The 15,986-nt window shown below is 36.3% G+C and overlaps 1 protein-coding gene across 1 annotated transcript in view; it reads left to right on the top strand.

Annotated features, from left to right (window-relative positions):
- The window catches only part of LOC139730188 (uncharacterized), a 77,618-nt gene that overhangs the window by 39,877 nt on the left and 21,755 nt on the right, over positions 1 to 15,986 (top strand). The window contains exon 11 of the mRNA XM_071641084.1: positions 9,666 to 9,845. Within this exon, the coding sequence (XP_071497185.1) occupies positions 9,666 to 9,845 (180 nt within the window). The remainder of the gene's footprint in view (positions 1 to 9,665; positions 9,846 to 15,986) is intronic.

The raw sequence follows: 15,986 nt of genomic DNA, 5'->3' as shown, positions 1-15,986 counted from the left end.
TCTGTAGTTTTGAGGTAATTTCGTGTCTATTTGGACGGAATTTTCAAGCGAACACTTGGCGCCCCATACACGTACACACTGTATTAAGCGTTCGGTATAGTGGCACAACACAATTTTTGCACGATCACGTGATACTATCCAACCAATCGCAACGCAAATTTTACTCTACCTATTTACTATATAATTATGACTACTCTGCCCCCAGACCATGTGAAAATAAGTAATTTTTCCTTGCAAAAACGATTTATTGAATACATGTCACTTTAAACTTTCGTCGCAAACTATAATTCCGACTCACTAACCTAAGCCTGTGAGTATTATTGTATTTGTAGCGTTGTACACTTGGAGGAGACAATGATAACTTCCAATTTCAAATTTCATGCTCTGGTGGCCTGAATCATTTCTAAACCGTTTGTTTGCATGTTCTAATATTTTAAGTATCATGGTAGTATTGGCAAGAGAACATTAATTGACAAAAACATGTTAATTTCTTCATCTTCTTGTTTGTAGTGTTCTTCTTATCATTATCATTATTTCTATCGCCATCACTATAATAACTGTTATAAATGTTTCACTATATTAATCTTCACAGTTGTGTGATGCCGTTATTATGATTATGAGCTCAGTACTTTAACCTAAATTATATATACATATATGGGTGAGAATTTTGAACGATGTACAATTGTCAATATTCGCACCATATGATACTCTTTCCCTGAGAACACACCAGGATGATCTAAGAAACCAGATTCTTTCATGTGTTCTCAAAGCCTCGTAAATTTCCTTTCAGGAAATGTATGGTTTGGTTGACTTTTGACTGATATTTTACATTTGACAAGGACTTAAAGCGTAAACATACTGTAAAAACGCTATTTTCACAATATTTTTTGATTTTCAAACCAATGATGTGCCGTTTTTATGGTACGTGAAATCTAATATCTGACCATGTTCTGGATCTGACATATCATGGGTATGTACCACAAAATTATAAGAACTTTATGAGCACGTATACAATTGCAGAGAACAATTGAAATATCAAGGCCCTAAAAAGACGAACGTCCGTGATGCTTTTATTTCTATCGCTGCTGCAAATTTTACTTTGTTGTCCCAACTGTAATGTATACGGAGATTTGGTGCTGCACCTAGTGAACATATCCTGCAAAAATTGTACGTCTGCTGGCTGTACATGGGACGTAACATTCTTTTATGCAAAATTATACTAAGTTTTCGTCACGGACGTGCTTCTGCTATTTACTAATAAAGATCGTAGCCCATTAAACGTTATTGGCGATATTGTTTTCGGTCGTCATCAACTAAGATCTAGCCACACGATTTTTATGTTTGTTTTGAGTTTCTGTCCATCTCTTGTCAAAGGCGAACCGAAATTACATTTTTAGACGAAGCTCAGAGAAAAAAGAACGTCCGTGATGATTAAAACGTTATCGAGTTGGGCACCATCTTGCTTTGATGGCGAAGGTACATTTTACCTTTGGCTCTCTAGCCGAGGAGCTGCATGTCATGTTTGGAGCGGACTGGGGCTCGTCTGCAGTTTTTGGACCATACGATTCACCAAAAACCAAGCAAATAATTGATATTTTCTCTGAAAATTCACCTCCTAATTCCCCTCTGAGCTATATATATGTTGACAGGATGTCAAATTTCTTATAATTTGCATTGACAATACCTTTTCAAAGTTTTGAAAGAGTTAGGAATGCTACGTACTCTCTGTCGATTAGTTACATGTCCTGGAACATGACCCGAGTAGCAGAACGAACGTCCGTGACAATTTAAGCGAACGTCCGTGACGTATGCAATCCGACCGATAGGGATAATTCGTCCCGAAAGTGTCCTTTATTCTTTAAAACTTTTAGCTCCAATAGCGACAAATAAGGTTTTACAAAGTAAACAATGAGTTTAGAGCAGAAGTTTTAGAATTTTTAAGGCGGTTTGTGATCATGATGAACAAACAGTTCAAAATTTACTCGCAATTTTACGCTTGTTTTCCCTCTAATTATACACAAACAGCTTAACACTGAAAACCAAGTTATGGGAAAATGGAATTTTACGTAATCTGTAATTTCTGTGCATTTGAATTTCTTTCTGATGAGGTTGTGGAGACAATTTGCAATGTCATAGGTTCTGATAGTTTCGCTCACGGACGTTCGGTCCGAGAAAGGAAATTTCTGATAATTACAAATCTATCACTGTACATTAAGTTAATGTTACGTAAACATATTACCAAATCACCGAGTCTCTCGTACCAAAAAGTGAATGACGTTCAGCATTCAATTTACCTGTAATAACAAAAAGAAAACGTTTTGCTCACGGATGTTCATTGGTAGCATTAGTCCATGAATTACATAGTAGGAGATAGAGGAACAGTGCCACTTTTTAGTGACAGATGCTCCCCGTGTAAGGTGAGTAAGGTAGCTGCCATCTCAAACAGAACACATCCAGTTTTGGTCTCCATCACGGACGTTCGCTGTAATTGTCATGACATTGTTATGCCTTAATACATTCTTATTTTTCTCTTCACAACGATTTTCTCTCATTCCCTAAGTAGCCTGAACATGCTGCGACCAAACAGAAAAAAGAAAGAAACAAAACAAATCCGAAAAATGCTACCCAGTCACATGCAGGATATATTGAAACAAAAAGGATAAAATGACGGAAGAAGTCTGTAATGGGCATGTGTTAAGAAGAAACGGAAAAGTTTCAAAAGGACGTGGAAGCAGTTGAATGAAAATGAGAAGAAACAGAGAAGGGATCGAGCTCCAACACAAAATTGCACGGAGAAAAGAACTGCACTCCCGTTATACCGAATTCCTCTGGATGAGCTATTTCTGGTTTGTTTGTTTATTTTTTATTCATCGAAATGTCGTCATAGGCGAACAAAAATAATACAGTATACAATTATTGTCTGATGAAAACACGCAAATCCTCCTCTTATCATGACATGGTGTTTTTTTTATACTTATCAATGAAAAGCAATGTTGATTTGCAATTCTGTCCCAGATGTTTTTTTTTATTTTACATTTAAGAGACAGAAAAATCGTCAAGTTGTTTGTGCTTTTGTGCTTACTTTGAAAACACATGTTAAAAAAGTAATGATTTAGTAATAGGTTTAAGGTCGTATTTTGATACGTTCGCACTTCCAAAGATTCGTTACTCCGAATGTCCAAAGGTTTGTTATTCCGAAAATGAAAAAAAAAAGTGGAATGGGCCTGATATTCGTTTTAGTGAAAACGATTATTATGAGGTTTTGAAATCTGGAGGATTTGGTTATTAATTTGTTTCTCCACATTTGGATAAACGAACCTGACTTTTCATGTTCCGATTATCAAACCTTTCGATTAACCTTCGGAGATTCCTATCATTTACCGAATAAAAAAAGCTTCGTGATTATACGAACCTTAATCAAGTTTCGGATTGACAAACTGTTTGAATAACGTGCCTCCGAAATGACGCGCTACAAAATGTTTGTCATAACAAACCATATTGTATAATATCGAAGTCACAAACATCCATCTAACTTATATGGACTTGTTGTGTCTTGTTATGACGAAACTTCGGAGTATCGAACCTAATATCATTTCCGACTAATCTAGCAACACAAATTCTCCTCGGTAACAGTGTGTAACACAAGGAGCAAACGCAGAGGGATTTCTTCCTATACACATTGAAACGTATTCGTTTGCCCTCCCCAGCTTAACTTCGTATTTCTATAACGGAGCACATTTCTTTTGTTTTTTATGTCAGTTCTTTGTCATATTTAGCTGTGACCATGTTCGTTATAAGCACATTTTGCATTATAGACTTTAGATAACAAATTTAGGACCTGAATCTTTAATTCGTGATTACGAAATTTTGATAAATATATTCGTTCGCAAGGATGGACTACACGTCACTGAGATTACATGTACGTTTGTACGTTCATTTACGAGAGATGAAAAATTGTTTTTCTTTGTTTCCTCAGCATAGGAAGATAAACAAATTTTTATAATTGAGAATTGGTAATATTTATTTAGGATTTTGCAGAGGAGTTTGATCTCGACATGAAATCGCTGTTTGTTGTGTATATAATCTTGTGTTTTATGTTCCCTCTCTGTTACCGGGTTTGTAACTTTGTATTGTTTTACTCAAATTGTATTTTGTACGTGATGCAGGGCCCCTTGGTAAAGCAGTTCCGAGTTAGCTGAAAGAACTACCCTGTTAAAAGAAAACTGAATATATATGTATATATATATATATATATATATATATATATAATCGTGTACATTTATCTAAAATGTTTCTTAAACAATTCGAGATGAAACGCTAGATAATATTGCACTCTGGGCCAGGTTTGTTTAATTGACAGTGCTAACGTAGTCACTTATTTATTTATTTATTTATTTATTTATTCAAGATTTCATGCGTTTTCACAAAATAGCAATGCATACAAATGTATGCAAGTACATCTCATATAGCCAAGACAGAATATATACAATAAGTATACATTGATAAGAAGCAGTTACATGATAGTATACAACTCCACTAAGAGAGCTACATTATTCAAGGTAACGAACACGCAAAGGAATTGCAACATAAGCTTAAAGCTTGAGAATCGTTGCAACCCCCGTGCACACAATCTATATATGCTTGCAAATAGTTTAAATGATACTTGATAGGAGTTGGGGGGGGGGTATTTACAAAGAGAGCATGGGAACATGAGGGGGAAAGAAGAAATGCATGTGTGGTGCCTATTTGTCCTGTCGGACATTGACAAGAGAGAGCAAGAAAAAGTTTAAAGTGTCAAGTCATTATAAGCAAATTATACTGATTGAATTGATTAAATTTCTCATAAATCCCATTCAAATGTTGATTTCAGGGGAAATATATGATCACAGCAAGTTTAATAGTTAATAGTATCCAGGAGTTCAGCGTGAAGCTGATAATAGAATATGTTTGATCGACCTTTTGAAAGTAACTATTTTTTGTAAATTACGAACATGCTGCGGTAGCGCATTCCAGACATCAGGACCGCTATGTCTGACTGATTTATAGGCTAGTGCAGTACCGGGGTTCACTAAATGTATATCTGATGCTTGTCTCGTGGGATACGAGTGAACTGCACTGTTAAGTTGAAACATTGTCGAAAAAGAGACAGGTAATAGGTCTTGCTTCGAACGAAACATGAAGAGGGCAGTCTGTAGGAAATGTATATCATCTACTTTTAAACATTTTAATTTCAAGAACAATGGGTCTGCATGTTCTAGGAAACCAGACCCTGTACATATGCGAACAGCTTTCTTTTGCAACAAAAGGATATTATCTGTCAAACTCTTTGACGTTGCCCACAGAATATTACAATAGAAATATAAGGTAAGATAAGAGTGTTATATAACATCAAAAGCACTTTGTCAGAAACAAAACTTTTTACTTTACATAATATACCAATATTGCGGGATATCGGTGAAGCGATATGATTCACATGGTCACTCCAATTAAGTTTATCATTAATATATACGCCAAGGAACTTTGTACATGTTTTCCTATCAATTCGGGTACCATTTAGATTGACATTAATTTGTTGAGCACCTGAGCATTTCCTCCCTTTAAAGTGAATGAAATTAGTCTTCTGCACATTCAGAGATAGTATGTTACTTCTGAACCATGATGTTAACTTTGGTAATTCTGAATTAATAGTTAGTTCAAGGGTTCGAAGATCACGATGAGATAAGAAAACACTGGTATCATCTGCAAATAAGGTGTAGGTCAAGATTGTTGAAACATCACAAATGTCATTCATGTAGATGAGAAATAAAAGTGGGCCTAGAATGGATCCCTGTGGAACACCACATTCCAGATACAGAATGTCAGAATTAACAGAGTTGCAGTGAGTAAACTGTCTTCTCATTGACAAGTAGCTAGAAAACCACTGATAAGCCACATCCCTTACACCATAGTGACAGAGCTTAGACAGGAGGATCGAATGGTCAAGTATGTCAAATGCCTTACTAAGATCCATAAACACACCAATAACATGCTCACGTGCAGCTAGAGCACTAGAGACACAATCATAAAATTTCAAAAGGGCATGGTCAGTTGAATGAGACCTCCGAAATCCATATTGTTCAGGATTTAGAGAGTTATGTTTCTCCAAGAAATCATAGAGCCTGTTATATACAATTCTCTCTAAGATTTTAGAAAAGGCAGGTAAAATTGAAATTGGTCTGTAATTCGAGATTAACATTCTGTCATCTTTTTTGTGGATAAGGATTACTTTGGCTAGCTTAAAGGGGGAAGGAAATACTCCAGTCACCAGAGAGAGATTACACATATGAACAAGTGGGGTGATGATTGAGCCAATGATTTGTTTCAATAAATATGTACTTATTTCATCATGTCCACAAGAGTGACTAGATTTGAATGCAGTAACTATTTCAAGAATTTCAATGCAGTCAGTAGGCTGCAAGAAGACTGAAAATTCTGAAGGGCCTTTCAGATATTCCCTAAAATTCAAGCAATTCCTATCAATCTTTTTAGCCTGTTTAGGTCCAACATTTGCAAAATAGGTATTGAAAGAGTTTGCAACGTCATCAGGAGAAGTAATTTCTTGTCCATTTTCTAAGATTTTCTCTGGGGCAGAAGTATTGCCTTGATTGCCTAAAACGCCCTTTATGACCCTCCAAGTGGAGGCAATGTTGCCTGTAGTTTTTTTCAAATTGTGTAGAGTAAAACAGTTTACGAGAGGATCGAATAACTGATGTTAATCTATTCCGGTATTTTTTGTATTTTTCAATGTTTTCCAGAGATGGTTTCTTTATATTTCTTTTATAGAGAGCATTTCTTCTTTTTATTGATCGGAGTATACCACTAGTAATCCAAGGATGCAATCCATGTTCCTTAGGTTTTGGCTTTTCATACGGAATGTGCTTATCAAAATGCCCGTAGAATTTCTCCCAAAAAATATCAAAAGCCGTCTCAGTATTTTCACAAGCAAGAACATCATCCCAATCTTCAGAAAGCAAGCTGGCTTTCAGACCAGACACCTTTTCGTCAGTAATCTTTCTCTTCTTATCATTTCTCACTGGCCCATTCGCATGCGACTGGTAACCATATAGTATTCAAAACACAGGTAAATGATCAGAAATTTCAGAGTAAAATAAACCGGACTGTGAAAAGGTTCTTGGAGCTTTTACAAAGATATTGTGTAATAATGATGATGAGACACCATTGATTCTGGTTGGTTTGTCTATCATTACAGAAAGCGCATTAGAATCAAGAATACTCCGAAAGCGGATCGAGTTAGGGCTGTTTGAAAGCAGATCAATATTGAAATCGCCCATTAAACAAACAGACTTATCACTTGAATTAAGAGTTGACATGAATGACTCTAGATCATTGAGAAAGTTGACCACATCAGTGCTAGGTGGTCTATACAAGATACATACAATGAAATTCTTTCCCTTGTGGAGAACAACCTCAATACATAAACTTTCGGCAGTTGCACTTTGAAAAGAGAGATCATTTCTCGGCTTAAACGATAAATTTTCTGATACGTATATTAAAACTCCTCCTCCCCTACCATTCAACAGCGAATTGAATTGTATGTCAGGATTATCTCTACCAATATAATTATCTTGATTAGGTTATGCTACTGTAAGCATGATGCCCTTTACATTGGTAGAAATTTAAATAGTTTGTACATATAAAGTGGGCTTTACATATGTTCCTCGTTATGGGACATTGCTTTATGTTCTTTCATACAATGCAAATGTAAATGTAAAAAAATATGTAATTTAGCTAAAGGTTTAACCGTGCACAACAAAGAAAAACTGAGTCCGTGCATCACAAGACCAACAAAAACTAGCACGCGGCGATTTTACGTGAGTACTTGAAATAGGTGAAATTGGATAGTCTAGTCGATCCTTTAATTTTCCGAAAGACCAATTCAAATTCTGCATTGTTCTGAAATTTCTTATCATACATAAGTGGGAATGTTTTTCAAGTGTTTGTTTGTTTTTTTCGGATTTCCTAATACGTTTCTTTTTAATAGAATAGTTAGATTAAGCATGTCTAAGACGCCCCTTTCCATTTCTTAAAATATCAGTACATATTCTTCACTTTCAACTCTAATAACTTTTGAAAGAATGATGATACTGCTCTGAAGTTAGGATTAGTTGTGAATAAAACAAGCTAATAGGGTGTGTACCATGGACTTAAACCGAAGATCCTATTTTTGTGGTTGTTAGAGTCTTACATCCTACGTTTTGTCAAATTCATGCATACAACGCAGATTACTAAGATTATGCATTTGAATAATTATAGACCATAGACTTCAAAGCCCTTTTTCTCATTGAACACCTTTCCAGCGTGTGTACTATCTTTCTGTTATTTGGGTAGGGCAGGAAATTCAGTTTGCATTGAGTTATACATCATTTCAAAGCTTAGTGTCTGTTCTATCAGAATCTCCAAATAAATAACAATCCCTGTATGGCGACGTTCTGGTGGCTTTTCGATACAGGGTCAAAAACATACTTTAAGCGAATACGGATAGTGGACGGGGATGACAGTGATGCTTCACTTGAACCAGTCGTTAAAACGACGATTCAGGACACTTCTTTGCCTTTAAACGCAGCTGCTGGAGTATCTTTCCTCATGCTTTAGACCCAGCAACATGTCACCTGCTCTACCAGAAGGTCCATGTGTCCACTGTTCATCATTTCGAAAATTCTTCTCTATATTGACTACACTCTCTGATGCTCTTTAACATTCATGTCAAGATCTTGGCATGTTGAATTAGGCAAAACGATCTGTTCGACTCTGCTGCGCTGGTAATCTTGTGGTAAAGAATAATCAAACTGATGCTTGAGTTATTATGTGCCATTATGTCTTTCCATTATCTCAGTCTGACTTTATGTTTTCTTCAATATTTTTTTTTCTCTCTCTCTCTTTGTCTGTCTTTCTACCAACCTGCCTTTTACCCATCTACACTATACCTGTCTCGGTTGTCACAGAAATAAAACTAAACTGGTCAAGCATAGCAATAAGGCCTGTATTTCCTGGTCTTCAGATTCACTCATGGTTTGCCACTCACTTGGCAAAGAAATGTAAGTCAATTGTAGGAAAGTTTCTTGCCAAAAGGTCATAGGCCACAGGTCAAGGGAAAGTGATAAATTTCCCTTCTTCCGTCATATCTCGAAAGTGATTCAAGGTATCATTATGAACCTGTGTACAATGTACATGTTTATGCATGTTCTACATGACAGTGATACTCCTTGATATTCTAGGGCTTTAGGGGTCAAGGGACTGAGATCTGGTTACTATGGTATTGTTTTACTATTTAATACTGAAATTACACTTTTTCCATACCTTGAAAATTACTCAATACATAAGCATAAGTGTCAAACGTCAAGTTAAAATCCTCATATCCCCAAATACCTGCACTCGTAGACAATATATTGTAGCCATTCATCCAATTAAATCTAGTTCAAGGAAAATGAATATTCAACACATTTTTGACAAACCTCCCATTTTGATATCTTACCGATTATGTTAAACTATAATCACACATTGTCAGGATGTACTATAGACCTATTAGGAGAATCATGCACTATGCCGAAGGCATACCAGTCAACATAGCGAAATTGTCTAGATTCTTTTTGATTTATTTCAATTAGATCCAAGATTTGGTGTTGAGCCATAGTCACAACGGCAGACATTGTCCATTCAAAATCGACGGAAGTAACTTGGGGCGTTGGGTGTGTCATATGCCACGCCTTTCGAAGTTCAAAGTGGACTGCACCTTCTTGACCGATACATTCCACCCAACAGCCGCCGTTTTTGCGTCACGTTGTCAGGTATGTCACCTGTAACTATACGGAGTTCACTTCAGTAAAAATAAATAATGATCTCTGAATATTCTGTCTCTGGATCGTGTGAATAAAAATGTCTTTTTTTTTCCCTTTCAAACACGATTTAATACATGCCACGTCTTTCGTCGGAAACTCTAATTCCGGCTCTGTGACCTTAGCCTGTGAGTATTATTGTATTTGTAGCGTTTGTGCAATTGGAGGAGACAATGCTAATTTCCTATTTCAATTTACATGCTCTGGTGGCCTGAATGATTTATATTTACATCGATGTCCGTCTGGGTCTGTCCTTCCCATCAATGTTGGAAACTAGGTATACACCATCAAAATATGGGGAGTTTTCTTTTTCATAAATATTGCATGTACTATAATTTCTTGATATTGATACAAGGACATTAATGAGCATAAACATTGCCATTTCTTTGTTTTCTTGTTTGAAGTATTCTTGTTATCATCATTATTCCTATCGCCATCACAATAATTATTGAAATGATCGTCACAGTTATATGATGCCGGCATCATGATTATGAACTTTGTAATTAAGCTGAAATTATATATACGTGTATTATATACCAAATATATATATATATATATATATATATATATATATATATATATATGTGTGTGTGTGTGTGTGTGTGTGTGTGTGTGACTGTGCACCTCAAAACGAACATAAAGTCGCACGCACTGATTTTGCGTGAGGACTGAAAATAAGTGAAATGGGTCAACCTAGCCGAACTTGACTTTTTCATATATTCTGAAAGAACAGGCCTTCTTTTACATTATGCTAAAATTTGGTATCATACAACGGGCAGGAAAGTGTGTTTTTTTAGCAGTTTGTCTCGAACATATTTGGTAGAATAGTGTGATTAGGTATGTCTTTAGAATCCCTTTTTCATTTCTGAAAAACCTTGTCTACACTCTTCACTTTCAACTCTAATAACTTTTGAAAGGATAATGCTACTGCTTTGAAAGTTGGCATCAATTATGGACAGAATATGTTAATGAGGCGTGCTTAATTTCAGTTTGATTTGATAATCCCTTCATTGTTGTTACTCTGGTGGTTTACTTCCTGTTTTTTTTTCCCATTCATCGCACAGCCAGCACGGTTTGGTAAAGATTAAGCGCTTGAATAGACACTGTACTTCAGAGCCTCTTTTCTCAGTTCACACTTTTCCTGAGTTTGTGCTTTCTTTCCAATATTTAGATAGGTTAGGAGAGTTCATTTGATTTGAATATTTACATCATTTTACAGCTTAAAGTCTGCTCTTTCAGAATATGGTCTTACCTAAAAATTCATGTCTGGCGACTTTTTGTTTGTTTTGAGGTGCAGGGTCACATATATATATATATATATATATATATATATATGTATATATATATATATTTATATATGTGTGTGTGTGTGTGTGTGCGTGTGTGTGTGTGTTTTACCGTGCATCACAAAACAAACAAAAAGTCGTAACCCTTGATTTTCCACGAGGACTAAAAAAAGGTGAAATGGGTCACTAAAGTCAATCTTGAGTTTTTCGTATTTTCTGGAAGACCTATCCTTCTTTTACATTATTCTTCAGTGTGAGGTCTTAACATGAATAGGAAAGTGCAGTTTTTCTCCAACCGTTTTTTTTCTTTTTTTAAGGGAAGAGAAGAATGATCAGGTAGGTCTTAGACGCCACTTTTTGTCTTGAAATCCTTTGCACACTGTTTACTTTCAAATATGAGAACTTTTGAAAAGATGACGCTACTGCTTTGAAAGTTGACATTAATCATGAGCTGAATGTGTTAATAAAACATGCTTACTGTAAGCTTCATTTGATAATCCCTTCATGTTGCTCCGGTGGTTTACGTAAAGTGTTTTGTCCCTTTCATGGCCCAGCTAGCACGGCTTGGTAAGGACTAAGCGCAATAGACCATAATACTTCAGAGCCTCTTTTCTCACTTTACACTTTTCTAGAGTGTGTCCTTTTTTTCCAGTAACAAGGTAGGGTAGGGGAGTTCATTTGAATTAAGCCATTCATCATTTTGAAGCTAAGAGTCTGCTCTTTCAGATTCTCAGAATCTGCCCTTAACTAAAATCCATGTCTGGCGACTTTTTGTTGGTTTTGTGGTGCAGGGTCACATATACTATGACCTTGTATCACAAACCCAACAAAAAGTCGCCTGACACGGCTTCTTAGTTAAGAACAGATTCTAAAAGAGCAGACGATAATATTTAAAATGGTGTATAAATCAATTAAAATGGACTATCCTAACCTACATATTAATCTCATAATCTAAATATTTGAAAGAAAGCACACCCTCCGGAAAAAGTGTTAACTGAGAAAAAAGGCTCTGAAGTACAAAGTCTAGTTAAACTGTGGTAGTTGTGCGATGAATTGGACAAAACACAGGAAGTAAACCACCGGAGAAACAACAGCGAAGGGATTATCTAATTAAGCTGACCCATTGTGTCAATTAACAATGCTTGATTTCTAAGCGGTAGTATCATCCTTTCAAGCTTTATTAGAGTTATTAGTGAACAGTTTGTAGGTTTTTTTTATTTATTTATTTTTTTTTGAAATGAAGAGGGGACTTTATAACATACACCTAATCACACTTTTCTACAAAATGAAAAATAAGAGTTTCCTGTTAATTTTATGATCCCAATTTATAGCTTAATGTAGAAGAAGACGTGCTCTTTAACTCTTTATGTGCCACGTTCGCACATTCGACTCAGTCGACGGCGTGCCAACTTCGCATATTCCGCCCAGACCGATCGATAAATCGCCAAATGCCGCAGGACAATGAAGTCGTTTCTTGAGCTTTCGTTCCTCCCACATATGTGACCGTGCACCTCAAAACGAACATAAAGTCGCACACACTGATTTTGCGTGAGGACTGAAAATAAGTGAAATGGGTCAACCTAGCCAAACTTGACTTTTTCATATTTTCTGAAAGAGCGGGTCTGCTTTTACATTATGCTAAAATTTGGTATCATAAAACGGGCAGGAAAGTGTGCTTTTTTAGCAGTTTATCTCGAACATTTTTGGTAGAATATTGTGATTAGGTGTGTCTTTAGAATCCCTTTTTCATTTCTGAAAAACCTTGTTCACACTCTTCACTTTCAACTCGAATAACTTTTGAAAGGATAGGGCTACTGCTTTGAAAGTTGGCATTAATTATGGACAGAATGTGTTAATGAGGCATATTTAATTTCAGTTTAATCTGATAATCCCTTCATTGTTGTTACTCTGGTGGTTTACTTCCTGTCTTTTGTCCCATTCATTGCACAGCCAGTACGGCTTGGTAAAGATTAAGCGCTTGAATAGACACTGTACTTCAGAGCCTCTTTTCTCAGTTCACACTTTTCCTGAGTTTGTGCTTTCTTTCCAATATTTAGGTATGTTAGGAGAGTCCATTTGATTTGAGTTATACATCATTTTAAAGCTTAAAGTCTGCTCTTTCAGAATATGGTCTTAATTAAAAATTGATGTCTGGCGACTTTTTGTTTGTTTTGAGGTGCAGTGTCACATATAGCTTGCATTTTATGTCGTTATTGACTAACAAGCTGTGTTCCCTACTGGATTTAGGTGTAGATTCAAAGTTTCTGTCACCCTTTGGTGCGCAATAGTCATGCCTTTACAGTAATTTAGCTATATGAGTCATTTGAAAGAAAAACAGTGGTAGATTTGTAATACACGTTACATCAAAATAAAGCTTGACATTTTCTTTACAACTTTACTCACTACATGTCCAGCAGAACAAATATCCATAGAATTAACATAGATTTGAAAAACCTAATATTTTCTCCATGTATGACATCGTTGGTTTCTCAGAATAATGTGGCACACAGGGGGTTTCCACCATGGCACATGAAGAGTTAAGGATATATGAAAAACTCGGGGTTGGCTAGGTTGACCCATTTCACCTATTTCCAGGCCTCACACAAAATCAGTGCGTGCGACTTGTTTGTTGGTTTTGTGATGCACGGACTGAAACGCTAATGTTTCTAGGACAAGTTGAGAGAAAACGTTAAATGATTGCACTCTGGGTACAGGTTTCTTTATTAAAGTGATAGTGCTAACGTAGATACTTATATGGCAGTTCAGCATCTACTCTGCTTCTTTTTATGACCCTATGAAATACAGCGAATTGAATTATTGTATAGCATGTCTATCAATGTTATTATCTTCTTTAGGTTATGCCACTCGAAGCATGTTGCTCCTTACATTGGTAAAAATATACATAGTTTGCACATAGTGGACATTACCTATGTTTCTCGTGCTGGGACAATGCTTCTTTTGTATGTTTGTTTGTTTGTTTGTTTTTTGTCTTTCATACTAGGCACATTTAAACAATGTCAGGAAATTTATCTTACAATCTAACAACAACAAAGACAAATGTGACTGTGCATCACGAAACCAACAAAAACTCGCACGCGCCGATCTTTCTTGAGTTCTTGAAATAGGTGAAAGTGGTCAACCTATTCAATTCTTTTATTTTATGAAAGACCAATTCATATTTTACATTAATTCTAAATTTTTGCATGATAAAAATTTGCTTTTTCAAAAGTTTCTTTTCCTTTTGCACTTTCCCTAGAACCTTTTTTTTTTGTAGAATTGTTCGATTAGATGTCTGAGACCCCATTCCATTTCTTAAAATCCCACTTCACACTCCTCACTTTCAAATCTAATAACTTCTGCATTGTTTCCATTATTTAGGCTTAAGGCCATTTTTTCGGGGGGGGGGGGGGGTCTTAGGAGTAAATCTCTGGGTTGCGTCGATTCGGGAGGGGGGGGGATGGGGTAGTTGTGCCCTCTATGAAAATATCGGGGGCAAACATATGGTTTTGCCCCTCCCCCACACCCTACCCCAATCATCATCATAATGATAATAACAGTAATCATCATAATAATAAATATAATAATGAAATAATTTCCGAGATGTGGATTTTTTTCTCTCATTTTAAGAGAAAACTGTCCAAGTGTGCACGAGTTTCCTGTATTTCAATTATGAAAAATGCTAAATCTCACTCGTTCGGTCCTTTCCACATCGACTTAGTACACTTTTAGAATAAAAGAGACGTCCGAAGGAATCGTCACACGTGGGCACCAGATCTGGCATTTCAGTTAAAAATGAAAATAAAAAAAGTTCCGTCTGTTTTGAAGGGATGTTTTCCTTTCAGTTAAGCCTTTCTCCGCTTAGCCCCCCCCCCCCCCCCCCCCTCGTGGATTTAGAACACTGCCCTACTTTGGCAAAAGGAAGCAAGTGACATTTTTATGTATATTGACTTTTTTATTGATTTGGCATATTTGAGGCATGCTCTATCTTCTGAAAAATCCTAAAGTTTCAATTCTGGCTCATTGGGAGATATTCCGGTGGCAAAAGGAAGCAAGCGCACAAAATTTCATGAAAAACGGCGAAAGAAAGCAAGTAACGGCAAACTAAATTGACCAATCACAATCCACCAATCATACTGCTAAGACCCTCCTAATGCTTCAGCAGCCAATCGAAGTGCAATTACATGCACATTCACATTGAACAGTGCACTGATAGTTACACAGAGATCAGTGAATCAGTGACACAATGCATGCATAATGCGAGTTGTCACAATATTGGGGCGTTCTTAAGATTTTCTGTATGTATATATTTTGCTTTTCTGTGCTATTCCCCCAATTTTGCGGGTGCTTAAGACGAATCCACCTGTTGCCGTTTTTCTAAATGTGACCCTGCACCTCAAAACAAACAAAAAGTCGCCAGACATGAATTTTTAGTTAAGACCATATTCTGAAAGAGCAGACTTTAAGCTTTAAAATGATGTATTACTCAAATCAAATGGACTCTCCTAACCTATCTAAATATTGGAAAGAAAGCACAAACTCAGGAAAAGTGTGAACTGAGAAAAGAGGCTCTGAAGTACACTGTCCACTCAAGCGCTTAATCTTTACCAAAGCGTGCTGGCTGTGCGATGAATGGGACAAAAACAGGAAGTGATCCACCAGAGTAACAACAATGAAGGGATTATCAGATTAAACTGAAATTAAGCATGCCTCATGAACACATTCTGTCCATAATTAATGCCAACTTTCAAAGCAGTAGCACTATCCTTTCAAAAGTCATTAGAGTTGAAAGTGACGAGTGTGGACAAGG

The sequence above is a fragment of the Diadema antillarum genome, unplaced genomic scaffold (assembly GCF_040938485.1).
Source record: "Diadema antillarum isolate AM-2024a unplaced genomic scaffold, OU_Dant_1.0 seq00000297_RagTag, whole genome shotgun sequence".
Classification (NCBI taxonomy): domain Eukaryota; kingdom Metazoa; phylum Echinodermata; class Echinoidea; order Diadematoida; family Diadematidae; genus Diadema; species Diadema antillarum.
This window is presented reverse-complemented; position numbering and strand designations above follow the sequence as displayed.